Source organism: Corvus moneduloides, chromosome 6 (assembly GCF_009650955.1).
Source record: "Corvus moneduloides isolate bCorMon1 chromosome 6, bCorMon1.pri, whole genome shotgun sequence".
Taxonomy (NCBI): Eukaryota; Metazoa; Chordata; class Aves; order Passeriformes; family Corvidae; genus Corvus; species Corvus moneduloides.
This window is the reverse complement of record NC_045481.1, coordinates 870,570-894,178: the sequence shown is the minus strand read 5'-3', so window position 1 is coordinate 894,178 and position 23,609 is coordinate 870,570. Positions and strand designations below refer to the sequence as shown.

General features: G+C 56.8%; 1 protein-coding gene across 2 annotated transcripts; it reads left to right on the top strand.

The window, feature by feature from the left end:
- Positions 1-45: 45 nt before the first annotated feature.
- KLHL28 (kelch like family member 28) lies at positions 46-9,977 on the top strand. Of its 2 annotated transcripts, none has more exons than XM_032112760.1 (5): positions 46-130; positions 2,678-3,576; positions 5,865-6,308; positions 7,903-8,111; positions 8,904-9,977. In XM_032112760.1, exons 2-5 carry the CDS (start codon positions 2,678-2,680, stop codon positions 9,065-9,067), a joined length of 1,716 nt encoding a protein of 571 aa, XP_031968651.1. In that variant the 5' UTR covers positions 46-130; the 3' UTR covers positions 9,068-9,977. The 2 variants fall into 2 exon arrangements, with proteins under 2 accessions (XP_031968651.1, XP_031968652.1); XM_032112761.1 differs by lacking the exon at positions 46-130 and adding an exon at positions 161-234.
- Positions 9,978-23,609: the final 13,632 nt, after the last annotated feature.

Here is a 23,609-nt window from a genome sequence, read left to right as displayed (position 1 = left end):
CGCGGCCGCACGGCCGTTGATTGGCGGGGCGCGCGGGGCTGGGCGGCCGGAAGTGACGTCGCGGGCGGTGGCGGAGCGGCGGAACGAGGCGGCGGCGCGGCCGGGCCGGGCCCGGGGCACCCCGGCACAGGTGGGAGCGGGGACACCGGGACCGCCGGGACACCGGGACCGCCGGGACACAGCGGCAGCGCCGCGTCCCCGGGAGGGGTGTGGATGCAGCCGGAGCGGCTGCCGGTACGCGGGGGGCCAGCCAGGCACGGGGAGACCCCCGTGTGAGCGGAGAGTGGCGGAGCCGCAGAGACCCGGAGTGGTTTGGGCTGGAAGGGAGCTCGGGCAGGGACAGCGTTCACAGAGTAGGGTGCTCCGAGCCCCGTCCCCCGCCGGGACCGGCCGTGCCCCCGGCGGAGCTCGGGCAGCGGCGTTGGGCACGGCCGCCGGGGCAGCAGGAATCCCGTACGCGGGCCGGTCCTGCTGGCGATTTTCCTTCTCGCCCGGGCCGGGTGCTCGGGGCTGGCGCTGTGTGGGCATTCCCAGAGCCAGCCCAGCGGCTGCTCTGCCCCGAGCCTTGCGCGTCCTAGCTCCGGTTCGCGCTCGGGGCCGGGGAGCGCCCGCAGCCCTTCCCGCTGCTGCTGCCCCGCGCCGGAGCCGCTGCGCTCCCGGCTCACGCTGCTGCTCTGCGCGCCCAAATGCCTCCGCTCAGGTGCTTCCTCTGCTGCTTAACCTCTTAACTTACAGTACCTGCTGCTGCTCGAGGTGAGGTTGAAAGGCTGAAAGGATCTGATCCCCCGGAGGTGTCCGTTTGATGTGTGCCGTGAGCACAGACCGCCGGGCTGGGATGCAGTTGCAGGGCTGCTTCACGTTCCAGCTGCTGATCGCTTGCTGGACATTCAAATAAATAACAGCGAATCCATGGTATGGGCGAGCCTGGCTGTGCAGGGAGTGTGAGAGGTTCTACCAGGGTGGTGCATCAAGCTTTATTGCTGCCAAATAACTTAAATATGGTTATTTTTAGGTGTTTGGGCAGGTTTTGCAGCTGAGCTGTGACCATTCCTTTTTTCATGTGGTGCTTTCCTTCCTGTGTTTCCTAATTTCTGTGTGTTTGTTGTGTTTCTGAACACAAACACAAAAGGGGAATAAAGGGGTTTTGTTACTGGACAGTTTTTTTATCATCTTAAATTTTTAATTTTTCCGTGTATAATTTGTGCTGCACATTTGTGACAGGGAGAATAATGTTGTCTATGATCTTGCCTTTTGCAGATGTGCTTAAATTAGCTTCCTTCAGTTATTTTTTCCAGTACAGAGTGATAATAGGAGAACTTATTTATCTCTTCATGGGTAAGAGGTTTTCCAGCCCCAGCTGGGAGCCTTCCCTTCCCTGTCACTGCTATTGTGTTCTGTATTTAAACGTTGGCAACCCGTTTGATTATTTCAAATTAAGCACTTTTAAGTGGGCTCCCCTGCAAGCAAGGTGTCAGTTAGGGAGCTGTACAAATGATGAACTTATTATTAAGATAAAAGAAGCGAGATCCTGAAGATCATTCAGCGAATCAAAAGCAGCTCAGCTCAGGAGTGGGGTGGTTGCGGTGTTCCCTGCAGAACAATGGGATTCTTTCCTCGTGGCCCTGGATCCTGACACGTTCCTACCCTCCACCTCTCACCAGTGCAGTGCTGGGGGCTGAATAAAGAGCTGCTGCACCCTGGGAACGTTCATGGAGCTGAAATTAGAGCAGGTATCCGAGTGCTCCAGTGTCACGATGCACGCGGGAACTTTGGGGAAGAGGAGTTTTGTGGAGCTGTGGAGGAGTGAGGATCCTCCCCTCTGCACTCCAGGGGAGCGTGGGCAGCTGGCAGCGCTGGGGAGATGCTGAGAATTCCAGGGTGCTCAGCCTGTCCTCCTGGGCCCTGCTTACCTGGGCAGCCCTGAACTCTCCAGAGGCTGAGACCGTCCCAGCAGGGATTTCCTGTCATGGTGGCAGCCCCAGGGTGAGGGGAGGTGAGGATCAGATCTCCCCCTTCTCCCGTGCTCCTCTGTGCATCCACAGCACGGGAATCTGCTCCAGCCCTGCTGGCTCTGCGGGGGTGGTTTGCAGAGGGAAGGCAGGGAATGGGAATGGGAAGCTGCTCCCTGCCAGAGCCTGGCCAGAGAAAGGCACAGCAGGACTGGGCTGCTCCCCAGGAGTGCTAAGTAGGCAGGAATTGAACTGAACAAAAGGAGTTTGAGAACTTTTAAAACTTTGTCTCAAACCAGTGGTATTCTTTAGTTATTTCTGTTTATTTTTATTTCAGTCACTGCTCAGTTCTAGTGAATCCTTGATGTAGAATCACAGAATATCCTGAATGGGAAGGGATCCACAGGAATCATCGATCTAGCTCCTGTGTCTGCACAGACAGCCCAACAACCAAATCAGAGATATTTTACTCCAGAAAAAAAAGAAAAGATGATTGTGTGGTTTTTTTAATTCAGAGTCGAATCTAGCATAGACTGTTAATGAACACTTGAAGTCCTGGGTTTAAGTTGCATGAAAAAGTGCAGCCTGTGAGGGTTGAAAGGGGAGCTGGGAAGTAACAAACCTTAATAAGATAAAAGCCAAAATGGAAAAATACCTTTTAACTGTTACGTGTGGCATGTCTCAGTAACATAAATGTGAAGTGACACATCCCAAACTGTGTTTCCCAGATGGACCCGTCGTCCCCGCCCTTCCTGCTGGCCAAGCTGACCCCGCTGCACTCGGAGCAGCTCCTGCAGGGCCTCAACCTCCTGCGGCAGCACCAGGAGCTCTGCGACATCGTGCTGCGCGTGGGCGAGGCCAAGATCCACGCGCACAAGGTGGTGCTGGCCAGCATCAGCCCCTACTTCAAGGCCATGTTCACCGGGAACCTGTCGGAGAAGGAGAACGCCGAGGTGGAGTTCCAGTGCGTGGACGAGGCGGCGCTGCAGGCCATCGTGGAGTACGCCTACACCGGCACCGTCTTCATCTCGCAGGACACCGTGGAGTCACTGCTGCCTGCCGCCAACCTGCTGCAGGTCAAGCTGGTGGTGAAGGAGTGCTGCGCCTTCTTGGAGAGCCAGCTGGACCCCGGCAACTGCATCGGCATCTCGCGCTTCGCCGAGACCTACGGCTGCCACGAGCTGTACCTGGCGGCCAACAAGTTCATCTGCCAGAACTTCGAGGACGTGTGCCAGACCGAGGAGTTCTTCGAGCTGACGCACTCAGAGCTGGACGAGATCGTGTCCAACGACTGCCTGAACGTGGTGACGGAGGAGACGGTGTTCTACGCGCTGGAGTCCTGGATCAAGTACGACGTGCAGGAGCGGCAGAAGTACCTGGCGCAGCTGCTGCACTGCGTGCGCCTGCCCCTGCTCAGCGTCAAGTTCCTCACGCGGCTCTACGAGGCCAACCACCTGATCCGGGACGACCACACCTGCAAGCACCTGCTCAACGAGGCCCTCAAGTACCACTTCATGCCCGAGCACAGACTGTCCCACCAGACCATGCTGCTGACGCGGCCCCGCTGCGCGCCCAAGGTGCTCTGCGCCGTGGGGGGCAAGGCCGGGCTCTTCGCCTGCCTGGAGAGGTGAGGAATGGCCCAGGGGGCAGTGGGACGCAGGCACTGGGGGCTTGGATCCCCCCAGTCACTGAGCTTGGAAGAGACCTGTGAGTCCCACCAGAGTCTGCGAGGTGTAGGTGCTGCTGTCCCTCATAAAACCTCTTCAGTAGGTTTTTATTGGCAAGGACAAGCCCCAAATTCAAAATGCTTAAATGCTTTTTTGTTTCATGAGTAATTTGCAATGTGAGGGGGTTTTGTTTGTGCCAGACGTTTGTTTGTGCAAACAAAAAGCTCTGAAATAATTTTCCTTCTGCTGATTGAGTTAATAACGTGGCTAATTAAAGTTTGTGCAGTTCTTAGTCTTCCCTCCAGGTATTTTTGTTTTACTTAATATTCCCCCGATTTATTACTATTTCAAACAAGTCATAAAGATTAACTCAATATATGACAAATATGCTTCCTGATAATTCAAAAGTCCTTGGAATTAAAACAGACTTAATCACAGTACAGTGAAGAAGAAAGGAGGCTCAAGGGGGACTGTTCCCTCCAACTCCCTGACAGGAGGGGGCAGCCGGGGGGGTCGGGCTCTGCTGGCAGGGAACAGGGACAGGAGGAGAGGGAACAGCCTCAGGCTGGGCCAGGGCAGGCTCAGGGTGGACAGCAGCAGGAATTTCCCCATGGAAAGGGAGCTCAGGCCTTGGCAGGGGCTGCCCAGGGAGCTTTGGAGTGCCCATCCCTGGAGGTGTCCCAGGAATTCCTGGATGTGGCACTGAGTGCTCTGAGCTGGGGACAAGGTGGGCATCGGGCACAGCTGGGACTCCATGAGCTGGGAGGGCTTTTCCAACCTCAATGATCCTGGGATTCCATGAAGGAGTTCTGGATCATGATGTGACCGTGGCTTTAAGCCCAGCTGCCGAGCAGGTGTCTGTGCTGGCAGGAGCGGGTGAGTTCTGACCCCTCCTCCTTCACCTGCATTCCAGAATGAACCTCCTCAGTTCCTGGAGAGCATCCCTGAGGCTCATCCTGGGAGCAGAAGGAACCGAAGAGAGAGACAAACAACTTTGTGCCCCAAGATGGTGTGGCTGGGTTTGCTTAGAACGTGGGATTAACATTCCCAGAGCTGGTGGTTAAGCTGTGGGGAGGCTGTTTATATACATGTGTACATGTATAGACATACATACATACAGACATTTATACATACACAGAAAGAGCTTTGATGTTGTGTGCCCTTATCAGCCCCAGGAATGTTCCCTGTGCCCAGCCAGACTGCCTGAACTGGTTCCACAGCTGGGTTCTGGATAATATTCTGGGATATTCTTTTCTGGGACAGTTCTGTGCTTGCAGAGAGAAACACATTTAAAAAGCTGGGAAGAGCTGCTTGTTCTTTTCCCTGTGTTCACAGATGTCAAAATCATTTAAAGTTTATTTTCCCAATGATAGTCACTGATATTAAACCAGGTGTTGGGGCTGGGAATTGTTTGGTTTATAGCCTTAAAAAATGAAGGGGGTTTGTGCTTCATAAGAAGTGTTTGAGTGAATGAAGTCATTCTCTGATATTCTTCAGCTCTGCTTCTTTCCCACCTTCTTCAATGATTATAAAAATGTAGTCTACCAATATAATTTGGATTATTTTAAATTTTTTGGTGCTTCATAATAACAAAATTACATAAAATATATTTAATCTCTATTCTCTGGTGTTTCAGCAGCTCCTGGTTCTGGGCTCTTAGTGCCTGTCAGCTCTCCAGGGGCCTCATGCTCCTGTATGGTTTTTGAACAGATCATGTTTCCTCTGTACCAGATAGCCTCTTAATTATTTAGGTAATTTATTAATTAAACTATTCAGGTGGATTGGTTAGACTTTATATGGGGCAAGCTAGGCCAACCGTGTTCTCACACGGAGTGTAATTAAAAGAAAATGCTATTTTAAGATTTAAATGTAAGATTTAAATGTAAGATTTCAAGTGCTGTTTAAAAGAAATAAGCCGTTTTAAGGACAGATTTTTCAGGTTAGTTTGTGCTACGCTGACATTCTGTTTAATTATAAAAAACTATAAATTATAGAGTGCATGTAAAACACGTATTTATACACTGCAAGTTGTAGTTTCTAAATGTATATTTTTAAGTATAGGTATCTTGTGCTTCCCTCTCTCTAATTTGCTTTTCTCTCTCCCGTTTCTGTGGCTGGTTTTTTTTTTTTGTGTTTACTCTTCTCTTCCCTTTGGGTCATATTTGCAGCTGGTTCCTATTTTGGTTCCTGTTTTGGTTCCTGTTTTGGTTCACGTTTTGCTCAGCTGCTCCTTGCTCTTCCCTTCCAGCATGGAGATGTATTTCCCCCAGAACGACTCGTGGATCGGCCTGGCCCCTCTCAGCATCCCCCGCTACGAGTTCGGGATCTGCGTGCTGGAGCAGAAGATCTACGTGGTGGGCGGCATCGCCACGCACGTGTGCCAGGGCATCAGCTACAGGAAGCACGAGAGCTCCGTGGAGTGCTGGGACCCCGACACCAACACGTGGAGCTCCCTGGAGAGGATGTTCGAGAGCCGCAGCACGCTGGGCGTGGCCGTGCTGGCCGGGGAGCTGTACGCCCTGGGTGGCTACGACGGCCAGTCCTACCTGAGGAGCGTGGAGAAGTACATCCCCAAGGTCAAGGAGTGGCAGCTGGTGGCCCCCATGAGCAGGACACGGAGCTGCTTCGCTGCTGCCGTGCTGGACGGGATGATTTATGCCATCGGGGGGTATGGACCTGCCCACATGAACAGGTACGTGCTGGGGGGGTCCCTGTGCCCACCTGGGCACCAGCAAACCCCCCTGGGCAGCCTCATTAATCCCTGTGCCCATCAGCCCTTTCCCTCTGTATTCCTCTGTGGTAATTCTGCCTGGCAGCACCAGCTGTGCCTGTGACACCCCTGCAGTGAATCCCCATCCCTGAGATCCTGGGATCACCCCTGCAGTGAATCCCCATCCCTGAGATCCCGGAATCACCCCTGCAGTGAATCCCCATCCCTGAGATCCCAGGATCACAGCTGTGCCTGTGACACCCCTGCAGTGAATCCCCATCCCTGAGATCCCGGGATCACCCCTGCAGCGAATCCCCATCCCTGAGATCCCAGGATCACCCCTGCAGTAAATCCCCATCCCTGAGATCCCAGGATCACCCCTGCAGTGAATCCCCATCCCTGAGATCCCAGGATCACAGCTGTGCCTGTGACACCCCTGCAGTGAATCCCCATCCCTGAGATCCCGGGATCAGGGCTGTGCCTGTGACACCCCTGCAGTGAATCCCCTGCAGTGAATCCCCATCCCTGAGATCCCAGGATCACCCCTGCAGTGAATCCCCATCCCTGAGATCCCGGGATCAGGGCTGTGCCTGTGACACCCCTGCAGTGAATCCCCATCCCTGAGATCCCGGGATCAGGGCTGTGCCTGTGACACCCCTGCAGTGAATCCCCTGCAGTGAATCCCCATCCCTGAGATCCCAGGATCACCCCTGCAGTGAATCCCCATCCCTGAGATCCCAGGATCACCCCTGCAGTGAATCCCCATCCCTGAGATCCCAGGATCACCCCTGCAGTGAATCCCCATCCCTGAGATCCCAGGATCACAGCTGTGCCTGTGACACCCCTGCAGTGAATCCCCATCCCTGAGATCCCGGGATCAGGGCTGTGCCTGTGACACCCCTGCAGTGAATCCCCTGCAGTGAATCCCCATCCCTGAGATCCCAGGATCACCCCTGCAGTGAATCCCCATCCCTGAGATCCCAGGATCACCCCTGCAGTGAATCCCCATCCCTGAGATCCCAGGATCACCCCTGCAGTGAATCCCCATCCCTGAGATCCCAGGATCACCCCTGCAGTGAATCCCCATCCCTGAGATCCCAGGATCACAGCTGTGCCTGTGACACCCCTGCAGTGAATCCCCATCCCTGAGATCCCGGGATCAGGGCTGTGCCTGTGACACCCCTGCAGTGAATCCCCTGCAGTGAATCCCCATCCCTGAGATCCCAGGATCACCCCTGCAGTGAATCCCCATCCCTGAGATCCCAGGATCACCCCTGCAGTGAATCCCCATCCCTGAGATCCCAGGATCACCCCTGCAGTGAATCCCCATCCCTGAGATCCCAGGATCACCCCTGCAGTGAATCCCCATCCCTGAGATCCCGGGATCAGGGCTGTGCCTGTGACACCCCTGCAGTGAATCCCCATCCCTGAGATCCCGGGATCAGGGCTGTGCCTGTGACACCCCTGCAGTGAATCCCCATCCCTGAGATCCCAGGATCAGGGCTGTGCCTGTGACACCCCTGCAGTGAATCCCCACCCCTGAGATCCCGGGATCACAGCTGTGTTTTCCTTGCAGCATGGAGCGCTACGATCCGAGCAAGAACTCCTGGGAAACCGTGGCCTCCATGGCTGACAAACGGATAAACTTTGGGGTGGGGGTCATGCTGGGCTTCATCTTCGTGGTGGGGGGACACAATGGGGTGTCCCACCTGTCCAGCATCGAGAGATACGACCCCCACCAGAACCAGTGGACGGTGTGCCGGCCCATGAAGGAGCCTAGGACAGGTGGGACATGGCAGAAATGAACCCTCTGAGCTGGTAGAAGCTGCAGGGAGAGTGGCAGGGACTCCATCTGTGGGTGAAGGTCACTTCACCAGCCCTGTGAGAGGATCTTGATTTCTCCAAGTTCAGTTTATTAATGCTGAGCTGTAACAAAAGTAATAGGAAGTAGTAATTCTGCTCTACCCGCTGTTTTATCAGTGATTTCAGCAGTGATGAGTTTCTGCAGTTCTTGGTCACTGTTCTGTTGTATTTTGTTGAGTGTGGAGGCTCAGGGGCGCAGGGTTGTGCTGCAGCTCCAATCTCTGCTGCCTGGGACAGGGACAGCACCCAGGGAGCGGCTGGAGCCGGGCCAGGGCAGGTTTAGGTTGGATTTTAGGGAAAGGCTCTTCCCCAGAGGGTGCTGGGCACTGCCCAGGCTCCCCAGGGAATGGGCACGGCCCCGAGGCTGCCAGAGCTCCAGGAGCGTTTGGACAGCGCTGCCAGGGATGCCCAGGGTGAGGCTGTTGGAGGGTCTGGGCAGGGACAGGGGCTGGGCTGGGTGATCCCTGTGGGTCCCTCCAGCTCAGGATATTCCCTGATCCTATCCCATAGTGTCCCTGACAAGGGGCACTGGGACAGAGGGATGTTGTTTTATCCTAGGAAAGGGGATGAGAAGAGCACAAAAGGAGTGCCAGACCTTTTTATTCAGACAGTGAGCACTCTGGGGTCAGCCCCTGGGTGGAGGGGGGCGATTCCAGCTGGGGACAGAAGTGGCAGTGGTTCCCAGAGGTGCTGATGCCGTGCTCTCGTCCGCAGGCGTGGGGGCGGCGGTGATCGATAACCACCTGTACGTGGTGGGGGGGCACTCGGGCTCGTCCTACCTGAACACGGTGCAGAGGTACGAGCCCATCTCGGACTCGTGGCTGGACTCGGCGGGGATGATGTACTGCCGCTGCAACTTCGGCCTCACCGCCCTCTGAGGCCCTGCCCGCTCGCCGCTGGCCTCGGCCGGAGCTGATCCTGCTGCACGGCGATCCCGCGGAGCGGCGGCCCCGGCGCTGCAGCTCGCCTTGCCATGGAAACGAGGAGGGATTCGGTCCTTGCCGTAGTTCTCCTTTGTTACTGCAGTAGCAGAGGGTGGGAAGCGGAGTGTCCAGCTGGGTTTGGCTGGCACCCTGCTCGTGGCAGTGGATTTGGGAGAGAACTGGGATCCAGTTGGGAATTTGTCCATCCAACCCTTCCTAGAGCTTTTGTCTCTTCCTCCTCTGGAATGTGGAGTTCCCTGTGCTGGGGTGAAGCGGGGTGAGAGCGTGGGGTGAGTGCAGGGGTGCTGACCCCTGGCTGTGTGTGCACGTGGGGAAAGCGCCAGTGCTTCACGGGGTTTTTTATGACCAGTAACTCAAGGGCTGCCTTGTTTCTGTATCTCAAGGTTTGTAAATAATAAATGCCATAGGATGTTGCCTGTACTCCTTTGTCACCTGCTTCCTGCTAGGAGGGCTGGGATGATCCTTGGAGACATTTACAAGGCAAATTTGTTGCTTCCTTGTGACGTTTTTGGATCTGATGAAGAGAATTTGCATTTTTAACTTTTCCCTTCTGTTTCCTTGTGGAGAAACGAGTGCTAGATGAACTGACTCTATCCTGCTGTGTGCTTGCAGTTGGAATGTGAGCAGAGCTCACAGCAGCAGCATTCCTAGCATGATATCCAATAAAACCTCCGAGCCAGCCCATCCCGTCCTCGTCCCCAGCGCACTCGTGTCCGTGTTCCCCCTTTGCTCAAGGGCTGTATGATTGCTTCCTCTGAGTGTTCCCAGCTCACAATGGTGCTAAATGTAGGGGTACCCACGAGGCTGTTCCTGATTTCAGTGCATAAAGCATGTTTGGATTGTTCCACTGGTTTGGTTTCTTCTTTGCTCCACCCCCCCCCGTGCCTCTGCAGCTCTGCAGCCTCAGCCCCTATGGAACGAGCTCCCTCTCTTGGGTATTTCAGTGGGGTTTTTTATCGGATTTAGGGTCGCTGTCGCCATTCTCACAAACAGGGGGAGCCCAGCTCGGGTTCCTCAGACTCCAGTGCAGGGAGTGAAGGCAGGGCTCATCCCAAATGTGTGTCCTGCTGAGGGGCAGATCCTGGGATTAACCCAAATCCCACTGGGTGACAGCCCTGAACTCACTGAAAACTGGGCCAGAGAGAGAGAAAGTGATGCTGTGGGTTATAACCATCATGTAAAATGGAATTTAACTAATTTAGCACCTTTTTGGGTTGTCTTCTGCTCTCAGTCACCTTGAATTTGTGTGGTGTCTGTCTGCCCATTGTGGTACTGAGGATTTTTTTTTTGCCTCCAGTTTCCTTTCCCGTTATTTTGACATATTCAGGGTTTGTTTTCCAAGCCCACACAGTATTATTTTGAAAGGTGCAATAATATTTGAAGTAGTTGCTCTAAAAGCCATTTCTTTATGATTTTGCTGAATGGGGAGGGTTGAGTGCTCTGGATTTAGCCTGAATTCTGCAGAGCTGCTTGCAGCCAGGGCTGCTCCTGCTCTTCCATCCCAGACACTGGGATTTCACCAGTCCAGCCGGGTGCTGGCACCATAAAGCATCATTCAGAGATCCTGGGTGTTGGCACAGACCATAAAATCCGGGAGGCCTCCTTCAGATTTGGTGGAACTGAGCAGGACTTTGAATGTAAATGAGAGAAACTGCATTGAAAATGCTGGAGTTGTTCGTTTGACCCCCAGGAATTCCAGTGACAGCCATAAAAGCCTGGTTTAATTATTCCAGGGCATCTGTGGGCAGGACAGGAGGGGCTCCATGGCTGTGTTTGCAGGTTAGTGTGTGGGGAGGAGGAGGAATCCTGGAATCCCAGGATGGTTTGGCTGGGAAGGGACCTCAGAGCCCCCCCAGTGCCACCCCTGCCATGGCAGGGACACCTCCCACTGTCCCAGGCTGCTCCAGCCCCAATGTCCAGCCTGGCCTTGGGCACTGCCAGGGATGGATCACAACAGAAAATCCATAAACAACAAAATCATCATTAAAAAAAACTCCATCAATCAGAAGGAAAAATCCATATTATGGTGATTATTTATATCAACATCTCTCATTTATGGAAGTCAAAGCATTGGAAATTGCAAAATGTTTTATTCCCTTTCCCCAGGCAGTGGGAATGATAAACCCCAAAATGGTTTGGGGTGAAAGGCGCTTCAAAGACCACCTTGTTCCACCCCTTTCCATGGGGCATTCCTCCCTTGGAATGAGGTCAGAGGAGGTGCTGAGGTGAATGACTGACCCTGTGCCGTGGGATGTGACACTGCTACGCTGCAGAGAGCAGCAGGAACTGCTTTTCACTCCTCAGGAGCAATGCCTGATGAATTTCCCTGCTGTTATTGGGGAACTCCTTACCTAAAGATGGATCAGCTCAGGGATCACGTCCCTGAAACTCCCTCCACCCCTATTTCTGTCCGGGTGCCCCTGTCCTGTCCCTTCAGCGCTTGGGCAGAGGGAGATCAGGCACAGCAATCAGGGTGAAGCTGGGTTAAAACTCAGGAATGCCCTGGGAATGTCTGGCTGGGAGCTGGAAAAGCGAGGACCTGCAGCTGAGCTGTCACAACTCCCAGTTACCTCCCAGTTATCTCCCAGTTCCGGTTCCTTATCTCTGAGATTGTCTGCTAAGCCCTTCACAGCGGGGTTTCAATGGGTTTCTTTGTGTCCATACAGCTCGGAATTTCTGCTTTTTAAAGATATCCACGTGCGGGCTGCTTGCCAGCCTCTCCCCCTGGGAATGCTTTCCTTCCAGGAACGGGTTGGAGTTTTTGTCCGTGGTACAAACGTTTTTTCTGGGAGATAACATTACCTCAGTGAACTTCACTGTAAGTCCCCATTCGCTGTGTGAAGCTGCAAAACATCCAGAATTGCCTGAAATTCTTTCCACTGATCCGAAACACAAAGAACTGGATGGTAACTCCTATTTTTTTATTTGTATTTTTGCCTTATGCGGTGTGCTGTGTTTTAAACCCAAGGAAAACTCGGATTTTTAGCAGGGTTTAGTAACTGTACAGGGAATTTTGTATTTAGGCTTGGCTGGAGTGCTTTGGTTGGGGTAAAAATTTCCCTGATTTTTGATCCCTGGAGTTTTGTGGTTTTACCTGTACATCTTTATGTTATTTCTGTTTTAGCAGCCACATCCTGTTTTGGTTTTGTTTCCAAAAGCAGCTTTTGAGTTCCACGGGACAAGAGCTGAGCTGTGCTGGGATTCTCTGGCAGTTCCCAAGGTGTTGTCCTTGTGCTCTCGGAGCGTTATTGTGATGATTTCATTGGAGGTAAAGCCCTTTAGGAAAATAAACCCGGGAAATCCTGGTTTGTCTGGTGCTCACTGCTGGAGCCGCTGGAGCTGCTCCCACCTCTGCCCTCATTCCATGGCTGCTGCCCCTTCTGCCCCACTTTTCCAGGTTGTTTACGATCAAATCCTGGTTTTTACCCCCATGCTGCTTTAATTTATTATTAACGCACTTGGACAAGCTCCAGCACACACAGGATCAGAGCATGGGGATTTTAACTCCGGTTATTGCTCTGGGAAGTGGGGCATATCCATGGAAAGCCTGGGAGAACTGGGATTGTTCAGCCTGGAGAAGAGAAGCTTTGGGGTGACCTCAGTGTGGCCTTGCAGGGCCTAAAGGGGCTCCAGGAGAGCTGCAGAGGGACTGGGGACAAGGCCTGGAGGGACAGAACCTAGGGAATGGCTTCCCAGTGCCAGAGGGCAGGGATGGATGGGAGATTGGGAATTGGGAATTGCTGGCTGGGAGGGTGGGCAGGGGCTGGGCTGGAATTGCCAGAGCAGCTGGGGCTGCCCCTGGATCCCTGGCAGTGCCCAAGGCCAGGCTGGACATTGGGGCTGGGAGCAGCCTGGGACAGTGGGAGGTGTCCCTGCCCATGGAAAAGGGGTGGGATTGGGGTTGGAACTCAGGCTGTGCCGTTGTCACACGGGGTTAAATGGGGAGAGGCTGAGAGGTGCTGAGCCCAGCTCTGGGGTTAAAAATGCACCTGAAGCTTCAGTTGCCCCTCCCTGTGTGTCTCAGGGATGAACAGATGGACATATTCCCCTAAATTCTCTAAATTAAAAGGTAATGTCTTCAAATTACCGATATGTGTCCTGCCAGGAAATCACAGCGAGAGGAAGGGTTTGCTTTCCTTGCTCCCAGCGCAGAGAAATGTTTGAGTCACCAGGGGATGCTGGAAATCCGGATCCAGCAGCTTCAAAGTGCCCAGGGTGTGGATGTGGGTACAGGGGGCTCACAGACACCCCCCTTTGAGCAGGGAGGGTCAGCACAGTGAGAGATGGAGGCAGAATATGAAAATATTCTACAAATGCTCCAGTTTATGCTTTTTACAATCAAAGTCTCAGCCCAAACCATCCCTGAGCTCTGCTGCGCCTGCTGAGAGAAGCACAGAATTCCAGACTGGTTTGGGTTGGAAGGGACCTCAAAGCCCACCCGGTGCTACCCCCTTTCCATGGGCAGGGACACCTCCCACTGTGCCAGGCTGCTCCCAGCCCCAATGTCCAGCCTGGCCTTGGGCACTGCCAGGGATCCAGGGGCAGCCCCAGCTGCTCTGGCAATTCCAGCCCAGCCCCTGCCCACCCTCCCAGCCAGCAATTCCCAATTCCCAATCTCCCATCCAGCCCTGCCCTCTGGCACTGGGAAGCCATTCCCTGGCTCCTGTCCCTCCACGCCTTGTCCCCAGTCCCTCTCCAGCTCTCTTGGAGCCCCTTTAGGCCCTGCAAGGGGCTCTGAGGGGTCCCTTCCCTTCTCCAGGTGAGCATTCCCAGCTCTCCCAGCCTTTCCGGACAGGAGAAGGGATTTCAGCTCCTCCATCCCCCGGCGAAGGAAACCGGGCAGAGCCTGGAGCTGCCCCCGTGTCCCATCCCGCCTGCGCTGCTCGGCGGGGACGGGGCTGGAGCCTGCCCCGGGCGGGACGGGAGGGGGTGCGGCCGGTGCCGGTGCCGGTGCCGGTGCGATGATTTGGGTGGTGCCGGTGCCGAGGGGAAGATGCGGTGGTGCCGGTGCCGAGGGGAAGATGCGATGGTGTCGGTACCGGGGATGATTCGGGCGGTGCCGGTACCGGGGATGAGGATGGTGCTGGTACCGGGGATGATCCGGGTGGTGCGGGTGTCGGTACCGGGGACGATTCGGGCGGTACCGGGGATGATGCAGCCGGTGCCGGTTCCGGAGATGATCCGGACGGTGCCGGTGCCGGTACCGGGGATGATCCGGGCCGTGTCAGTGCCGGTACCGGGGATGATCCGGGCCGTGTCAGTGCCGGTACCGGGGATGATCCGGGCCGTGCCGGTGCCGGTGCCGGTGCCGGTGCCGGTGCCGGTGATGATCCGGGCCGTGTCAGTGCCGGTACCGGGGATGATCCGGGCCGTGCCGGTGCCCGTGCCGCGGCCCCGCAGCGCCGGGCTGGGCTGAGGCTCCTCCGAGCCGCCCGTCTGTGCCTTGTCCGCGTTAATCCCGGGAATTCGGGAAGAGCGGAGCCGGCGCGAGCATTCCCGGCTGTCACAGGCTGCTCCCGGGAAAAGGAAAAGCCGCTTTTCCTTTGGAATTGCCGGCTGGGGGCGGAGCGGCGGCGGCGGGGCTGCAGCGGGGCCGGGCGGGCGCTGGATGTCACTGCAGGATCGCCCTGGATGTCCCCGCAGGCTGGCACAGGGACACGGGCTCTGGATGTCCCCGCAGGCTGGCACAGGGACACGGGCTCTGGATGTCCCCGCAGGCTGGCACAGGGACACGGGCTCTGGATGTCACTGTCGGCCCGCACAGGGACGGGCACGGGCGGTTCCAGCCCCCCCGGCTGCGCTGACCCCCCGAGCCCCTGGAACCCCTGCCCGAGGCTCAGTCACGGAATTCCAGAGTCACTGAGGCTGGAAAAGCCCTCCCAGCCCATCGAGTCCCAGCTGTGCCCGCTGCCCACCCTGTCCCCAGCCCAGAGCTCTGAGTGCCACCTCCAGGAATTCCTTGGACACCTCCAGGGATGGGCACTCCAAAGCTCCCTGGGCAGCCCCTGCCAAGGCCTGAGCACCCTTTCCATGGGGAAATTCCTGCTGATGTGGGTTCAATTAATCCAAACCACACTGCACTTCCCCCTTCGGTCCATGGGCACGGATGGCAGGTACCCCATCATGGAATCATGGAATTGTTGAGGTTGGAAAAGCCCTCTGAGATGGAGTCCAGCCCCTCCCCCAGCACTGCCAGGGCCACACTGCCCCATGTCCCCAGGTGCCACATCCACAGGGCTTCGAAATCCCTGCAGGGATGGGGACTCCACCCCTGCCCTGGGCAGCTGTGCCAGGCTGGACGGCCCTTTCCAGGAAAGAATTTTCCCTGATATCCAATCTAAACTTCCCCTGGTGCAACCTGAGGCTGTTTCCTCCTGTCCTGTCCCATCCCTCAATTCCCTGCAGGTCACACTTCAGGAATTGGGGCTCTCCCAGGTGGAATTGGGGCTCTCCCTGCCCTCGGCACAGCTCCAGGGAGCCCCTGAGAGCCCCAGGAACTCCTTCCTCAGATCCCTGTTTCCATAAGGAGCTCCACTGGCTCTTCCAGTCCTCAGCTGGGTTTCTGGCTCATCTCCTCCTCCTCCTCCCTGCCAGGTTATGGATGAATGAGGGAGTGTTATCAGTGAAGGGGTTCTGGTGTCCAAGAGCCTTTCTCTGGGCAGGCAGAGGTTGGGAACAGGTTGGGATCTGCTTCTCCTGGTTGCACAGAGAAAGGGGAAGTGAATCTCAAAAGAATCCCAGAATCCTGGGATGGTTTGGGTGTGAAGGGACCTTAAATCCCAACTCATTCCAGGGACACCTCCCACTATCCCAGGGTGCTCCAAGCCCCAGTGTCCAGCCTGGCCTTGGACACTGCCAGAGATGCAGGGGCAGCCCCAGCTGCTCTGGGCACCCTGTGCCAGTTGTTTCTACTTCCATTGGAGCTCCACCCCCACACGGCCCTGGAATTCCAAGGGAATGTTTGGAGCTGTGCTGGTGCAGGCACGAGGTGCGTGCTGAGTTTTCTCTGCCTTCCTGCTCGCTTGAAATCCTAAATGAAAAAGTGCTTTACTCATTTGTGCAGATTAATTCAGAGAGCTGGCAATAATAATTTATACATTTCCCCTGGATTTCCCCAGGGGTTTGTGGTGATTCAGATTAAACTAATTCAGCTCAGGCTGGTGCCCAGCTAGGAGCAAACACAGGCCGACTTTTCCTCCCAAGTCCTCACCCAGCACAGGGAGAAAGCAGAGAAAATAATGGATGGAGTGAAGGGTGGTGAAATCCTGGGAGAGGGAGGCTGGATGTGGCCAGACCCAGGGGGCTGGATTTGGGTCCTGCTCACTGGCAGGGTGGGAACGGGAATGGGAACAGGATATGGAATGGGAATGGGAGTGGGAATGGGAATGGGAGTGGGAAAGGGAATGGGAACAGGAAGGAGAGGAGGGGTGGCAGGGGAGCAGGATGGTCCCTGCAGAGCCTCCCCTTGGCTCCTGGGAGAGGGCACCTCTCCCATCCTTCCTCCCCAAAATCCCTCCCATGGGCCTGCCGTGCCCGAGGGTGCAGGACAGCGCCAGGGACAGGAGGGGCACTGGGAGGACACTGGTTTGCTGTGCCAGGCCAGAGGTGACCCTGCACGTGCCAGGAGGGCTGGGATGGCCCCACGGGATGCTCCTGCTGGAGACCTTGGAGCCTCGGCAGGACCCCCAGCCCCGTGCCCACCTCGGCCGTGGCACGTGAGGGGATTCCCATCATCCTGAGCAGGGAATGCTTCGTGTTCCTGCGTCAGCACGGGGAGGATGGAGACGCTGGGGAAGGGAAGGAACGTTTGCCAGAGTTTCTCCAGTCACCAGGAATCACTGCAGCGTTTGAAACACTCATCCTTTGACAGGATGAATCCATCCTGGAAGTGCCCATCCCTGGAAGTGTTCCAGGCCAGGCTGGACAGATCTTGGAGCAGCCCGGGATAGTGGAAGATTTCATTTACGGCTTTAAGATGAGTTTTCCAAATCCATCCAAAATTTTGGATGAGCAGCTCCCTAGGTGCGTGGCACAGGTTTGGATGCCCCATTCCCATTCCCATGACCATCCCAAATCCAGCAAGGCTGGCAGTGACTCCCTAATGATCCAAACATGGTGCCCACCCTGGCTCTGGCAGATGGAATTGGGGCTGGCAGGACCCCACAGCCTCCCGACCCCCACACTCCTCCCCAGGGACCCCAAACCCTGACCCCACAGGGCTCTGGGAGTATTTGAAGCCAACAAAACCTGATTTTTGTTGTTCCCAAGAAGCTGTTGGGAGGCTTTAGGTGGAGAGTCCACAGCTAATCCCGGGAAGTGTCCGGTTCTCTGGCTGTGTCCCTCTCTGCTTCCCGATGGCCCCTGCCTTCCCAGGGATATCACATTTTATCAGCTCCCACGTGATTGCAGATAACCCCAGCCCGGCTGCTTTAATTCGAAGTGACAGAGCTTGTCGCACGGTGCCATCCTGAATTTCCTGCAGGAGGAAGAGAAGGAGAGGGAGAAAATAGGGGGGGAAAAAAGCATTTTAATATGGCCTGGAGGTGCTGGAGATGACACAGGGGTAATATGGGACACGTGGAGCCAGCTCTGGGCCCTGCTCCGTGTCAGCATCACTGTGACAGCAGCTCTGGGGGAGCTCAGCCTGGGAAAGCCCTGGTGGGACTGCGGAGGGTGGGGGGGAGAATTCCAGGGGCTGTGGTGGGGATGCCTTTTCCTGGTCTTAAAATCAAGAGTCAGACATGGTTAGAAGGGGAAAAAGGGATTTTACCTTGGTATTTATTTTAAGGATCCTTAGGTGCACACGCCCAGGTGGAATGCGCCCCAATGCACACCACAATGCACACCCCAAAGATTGGGTATGTCATTAGAGGTGTTACTAATTAGCAGATCTATCAAAGATTCCCCAATGAGAGGCTCGAGTGAGCCCCCCTCCCCAAGGAGCCTTCCCCTGGATGGTTCTATCTCAGGTTACAGAATGTGTTCTGGAGAGGACCTTGGGCTCTGGGGCACACTGATCCCTGGCTACGAAGCTTCTGAGATGTTGAGTCTCCTGGCTGAGCAAACAAGTCCAAGAATGGAGGCAAAGAGCACTGAGAATACAGAGGTTGTAAAAAGGTATAACAGGGGTACAAAAGAAAAGGCAAAAAAGTCTTCACGGCATCAGAGGTGCCAGGGCAGGGCCGGGAGCTGCGGCGTCCCTGGGGAATGACGGGCGAGGGGAGCGGGTGGGGCTGAGCTCGGTGTCCCCTGCACCTTGGGGACACCCTGGGAGGGAGCTGGGCGGGCCTGCAGGACCCCAGAGGTGCTCTGGGACAGCCCTGGGGCATGGACACGCTGCGGGATGTGAGGGGAATACCGTGGGATTGCACGGGATTTACTCTGGGATGTTCCAGGAGTACCCAAGGGATGGAAAGGGGCGATTTGGGATGGGGACATGGCAGGGCAGGGGGACAGAAGGGGTGCAGAGGTGGCACGTGGGTGACCGGGCCTGGCCATGCCTGTCCTGGCTGCCCATGGCACGGCCTGGGGCCGGGGAGGTGACAGAAACCAGGATTAGGGATAATCCCCCTCTTGGAATGAGAAGGGAGCATTCCCCCCCCATAATCACCTTCAGTGAGGATCTGATGATAGAAAACTTCTTTTATTCTGCAGAAAGAAAAGAAATAAATAACCTTATTTGAGGAATCTGCTTTCAGAATTACTTTTTAATTATTAAATTTAATTAGCAAAGGTCATATCTTTTAATTACTCAGAAGGAAAGAGCCACACTCAACAGAGAACCTGATCAAAGGGGGAAGTTCTTGAGAGGAAGATTGTGCTTAGAGAATAGGAGATTTTTCCTCTTGCCACAAAAGTATAAAAGTCCAAATGAAAAGTTCCATCTCCTCCTCCAGAGGAATCCATGGAGCTGCTCCCAGGGCTGGAGCTGCTCTGGAGCCAGGCTGGGAGAGCTGGGAATGTTCACCTGGAGAAGAGAAGGATCCAGGGAGAGCTCCGAGCCCCTTGCAGGGCCTAAAGGGGCTCCAGGAGAGCTGGAGAGGGACTGGGGACAAGGCCTGGAGGGACAGGAGCCAGGGAATGGCTTCCCAGTGCCAGAGGGCAGGGCTGGATGGGAGATTGGGAATTGGGAATTGCTGGCTGGGAGGGTGGGCAGGCCCCAGCACAGGGTGCCCAGAGCAGCTGTGGCGGAGCTGAAATGTAAATGTTGGGATGAGCAGAGAATTCCTGGGAGCGACAGCAGAGCCCTGGTGGGACCTGGGGTGTTCCCTGCCAACCCCCGGGAGAATACACAGAATTAAACTTAAAAATGCCTTATGCTGGAACGGAACAGGGATTTTCCTCACAGGTGAGAAGGACTCGGTGCAAGACGTCTGCATGTGAGAGGAAGAGAAAATAAATCCCTCTGGAGCTCCTGGAATTATTTTGCTGCTGGTTTGTAAACGATGCAGCCGTGGTGGAGCGGGAGAGGTCGGAGATGGCATCGACTCATCCCAAAGCAGCGGTGCTGGAACTGGGATGGGGGAAATGGGATGGGATGGGAGAGCAGGGATGGGGGAAATGGGATAGGGGAGATGGGGTGGGATGGAGGGAGATGGGATGGAAGGAGATGGGATGGGATGGGATGGGATGGGATGGGATGGGATGGGATGGGATGCGATGGGGTGGGGCAGATAGGATGGGATGGGATGGGATGGGGTGGGGTGGGGTGGGATGGGATGGGATGGGATGGGATGGGATGGGATGGGATGGGATGGGATGGGATGGGATGGGGTGGGGTGGGATGGGGTGGGGTGGGATGGGATGGGACGGGGGAGCTGGGAGCAGAGCAGGGGTGAGGGTGCCAAGCCCCGCCTCGGCCCTGCCTGTCCCCTCTCCGGGGCGATCTCCGCAGCGCTTCGGCCTCGCCCGCGCCGGGGGATGGAGCAGGGCCGGGATTTGGGCAGCCCGAGCCGAGGCCGGGATTTCCGTGGCAGGGGAGGGTCCGTGGGGAGCCCCCGCCCCCGCCGGGCTGTTTGCTCGCTGCTGACACCGGCACGCGTTCAAAGCCTTTGGGACAAAAGGATTTGAGGCTCCGAAAGGATCTTACACGGATCCCTGTGACATTTGACATGCTAATCTTATGGAAATAGATTAATTACAAGTGCTCTTTCTGTAGGCTTAACGCGCTCTCGGAAGGTCACTGCTGAGGGATAAAATGATGAGATTGTGCTGAATAATAATAATAACCGAGCCCGGCGTTCCTGCGGCGATTGCCCGGCTCGGGGCGGGCGGGGGGGCAGGACGGGACCGTGCCGCCGGCGCTGCAGAGCTGCGGAGCAGCGCCGGGACCCCGCGCCCCGCGATGCTGGAACACCCGGGCAGGGGCCGGGGGCTCCGAGGGCACCGAACGCACCCCGGGGCCCAGAGGGGTCGGGGCTCGCCCTGAGGAGCAGCACGGGCTGGGTCCTGCTTCCCGGCACAATCCCCGCCCTCGGCAGCGACACGGGGTGGGGTGCGGGATGGGTGCGGGATGGGTGCGGGATGGGTGCGGGATGGATGCGGGGTGCGGGATGGGTGCTGGGTGCGGGATGGGTGCGGGATGGATGCAGGATGGATGCGGGGTGCGGGATGGGTGCGGGATGGATGCGGGGTGCGGGATGCATGCAGGATAGGTGCGGTATGGGTGCAGGATGGGTGCGGGATGGGTGCTGGGTGCGGGATGGGTGCTGGGTGTGGGATGGATGCAGGATGGATGCGGGGTGCGGGATGGGTGCGGGATGGATGCGGGGTGCGGGATGCATGCAGGATAGGTGCGAGATGGGTGCAGGATGGGTGCGGGATGGATGCGGGGTGCGGAATGCATGCAGGATAGGTGCGGGATGGGTGCAGGGTGTGGGATGGATGCTGGGTGCGGATGGGTGCGGGATGGATGTGGGATGCGGGATGTGGGATGGATGCAGGATGTAGGATGGGTGCGGGATGGATGCAGGATGGGTGCGGGGTGCAGGATGGGTGCAGGATGGGTGCGGGATGGATTCGGGTTGCGGGATGGATGTGGGATGGGTGCGGGATGGGTGCGGGGTGCGGGATGTGGGATGGATGCGGGATGAATGCAGGATGTAGAATGGATGCAGGATGGGTGCGGGATGGGTGCGGGATGCAGGATGGGTGCGGGGTGCGGCGGGGGCCAGGAGCGGGGCACAGAGAGCGGTGATTCCCAGTCCAGTCCCAGGGCAATGACGTTCAGGAGCTGCTTCCCCCCTCCCTCTCCGATTCCCTCTCCAGCTCCCGGGGGATAACGCCGGCAGACGGGCGCCGGTGTCGGCTCAGCCGCCGGAATTCGCTTGTAGCCATTCCCATTCCAGTTGATCCGGGTTTGTGCCACGGGAATTGCCTCGTGCGGGCAGGGTGGGCACGGGGCGAGGGGCACGGGGGACCCGGGCACAGCCGGGGACACTCCAGCGGCACTCCCTCCTGCACCAGGAAACTTCCTCGCGGGAGGTGTTTGCCATCCTCGGACAGGAGCCGCAGTGGGCAGCAAGGGGCTGACTTCCAGCAGGGAATTGGAAAGGCTCCCAGAGCCCCGGCCGGGGCAGGGCTGCTCCTCGGTGCTGCCGGGTGTCGGTCACTCGGAGACGGGAAGGGAAACGCCTGCGGCTGGGAGGTGCTGCTGCCTCAGGAAATCAGGGAACACCGTCGGCTCTCAGGGCATGGAAAGGTGCGCGGCTGAGCTCACCTGGGCATCCCCTGCCGCGCCAGCCCCGCGGCACCGCCGCCCCCGCCCTGCCCCGTTTCTCCCGAGGGAAATGTGGAATCGCAGCCGTGGCGTGCTCCATCTCCTTGGAGATGATCCCTCGCCCTGTGCCGGGGCTGGGAGCCAGCTCTGGGGCTGCGGAATGCAGCGGGGCTGGAGCTGGGGGGCCTGCGGGCCTGGAGCGGGCAGGTGGCCCCTGCCAGGGGCAGGGCCAGGGAAGGGGTGTTTCCATGCCAGGGAAGGGGTTATTCCATGCCATTCCGTGTTGGCATCGGTGTTTGCTTTGCTGGGCACCAACAAAGCATTTCCTGGGATTCCTGGTGCCGGCGTCTTGTTCGAACCAGGTCAGCGGGATGTGGGAGCTGCCCGGGATGCGTGTGAGCCTCTGCTGGGAGAACGACTGGATTTGCCTTCGGGAATGAAACCGAGGGAGAACCAAAGCCGCCCTGCCTGCCCTTCCAGCGCTTCCAGGCGCTGCGATGCGGAGCAGCCCGGCAGGAGCCCTGCAGGTGGTAGCAGAGCTCCACCGCAGCCACCGCTGCCAGGGCCCGCAATTCCACTGCTCCCAAAAGCGCTTCCCGCACTTCTTTCCAGAAGAGAAAAGGGGCCTCTGCTCGCTCTGGCCACGGAGCGTGAGCTCGGCCACGCTGCACGGCCGGGAATGAGATCCATGGGCTGGACCTGGGGCTGATGGAGGGGGAGTGAGGAAGGAGATCCATGATGTGGACCCTGGATTGATGGAGTGGGACCAGAGAAGGAGTTCTGTGACTGCGGGTCCTGGATTGATGGAGCAGGACTGAGAAAAAGGTCCATGGTATGGAACCCAGGTGGATGGAGCAGGACTAGGGAAGGAGATGCATGGCCTGTACCATGGATTGATGGAGCAGATCCACGGCATGGATCCTGGGCTGATGGAGCAGATCCACAGCATGGATCCTGGATTGATGGAGCAGATCCACGGCATGGATCCTGGATTGATGGAGCAGATCCACAGCATGGATCCTGGATTGATGGAGCAGATCCACGGCATGGATCCTGGGCTGATGGAGCAGATCCATGGCATGGATCCCTGACTGATGGAGCAGATCCACAGCATGGATCCTGGGCTGATGGAGCAGATCCACAGCATGGATCCCTGACTGATGGAGCAGATCCACAGCATGGATCCTGGGCTGATGGAGCAGATCCACGGCATGGATCCTGGATTGATGGAGCAGATCCACGGCATGGATCCTGGGCTGATGGAGCAGATCCACGGCATGGATCCTGGATTGATGGAGCAGATCCACAGCATGGATCCTGGGCTGATGGAGCAGATCCACGGCATGGATCCTGGATTGATGGAGCAGATCCATGGCATGGGTCCTGGATTGATGGAGCAGATCCACAGCATGGATCCTGGATTGATGGAGCAGATCCACGGCATGGATCTTGGGCTGATGGAGCAGATCCACGGCATGGATCCTGGGCTGATGGAGCAGATCCACGGCATGGATCCTGGGCTGATGGAGCAGATCCATGGCATGGGTCCTGGATTGATGGAGCAGATCCACGGCATGGATCCTGGGCTGATGGAGCAGATCCATGGCATGGATCCCAGACTGATGACACTGGCTGCTCAGGAGGAGCCAGGATTTACCTGGAGGGGTCGCTCAGGGGGTTTCAGTACAATCCTGATCCCCTTAAACCCAGCCCAGGCAGATTTACAACATAACACCGAGCACTGGGAAGAGATTTCCA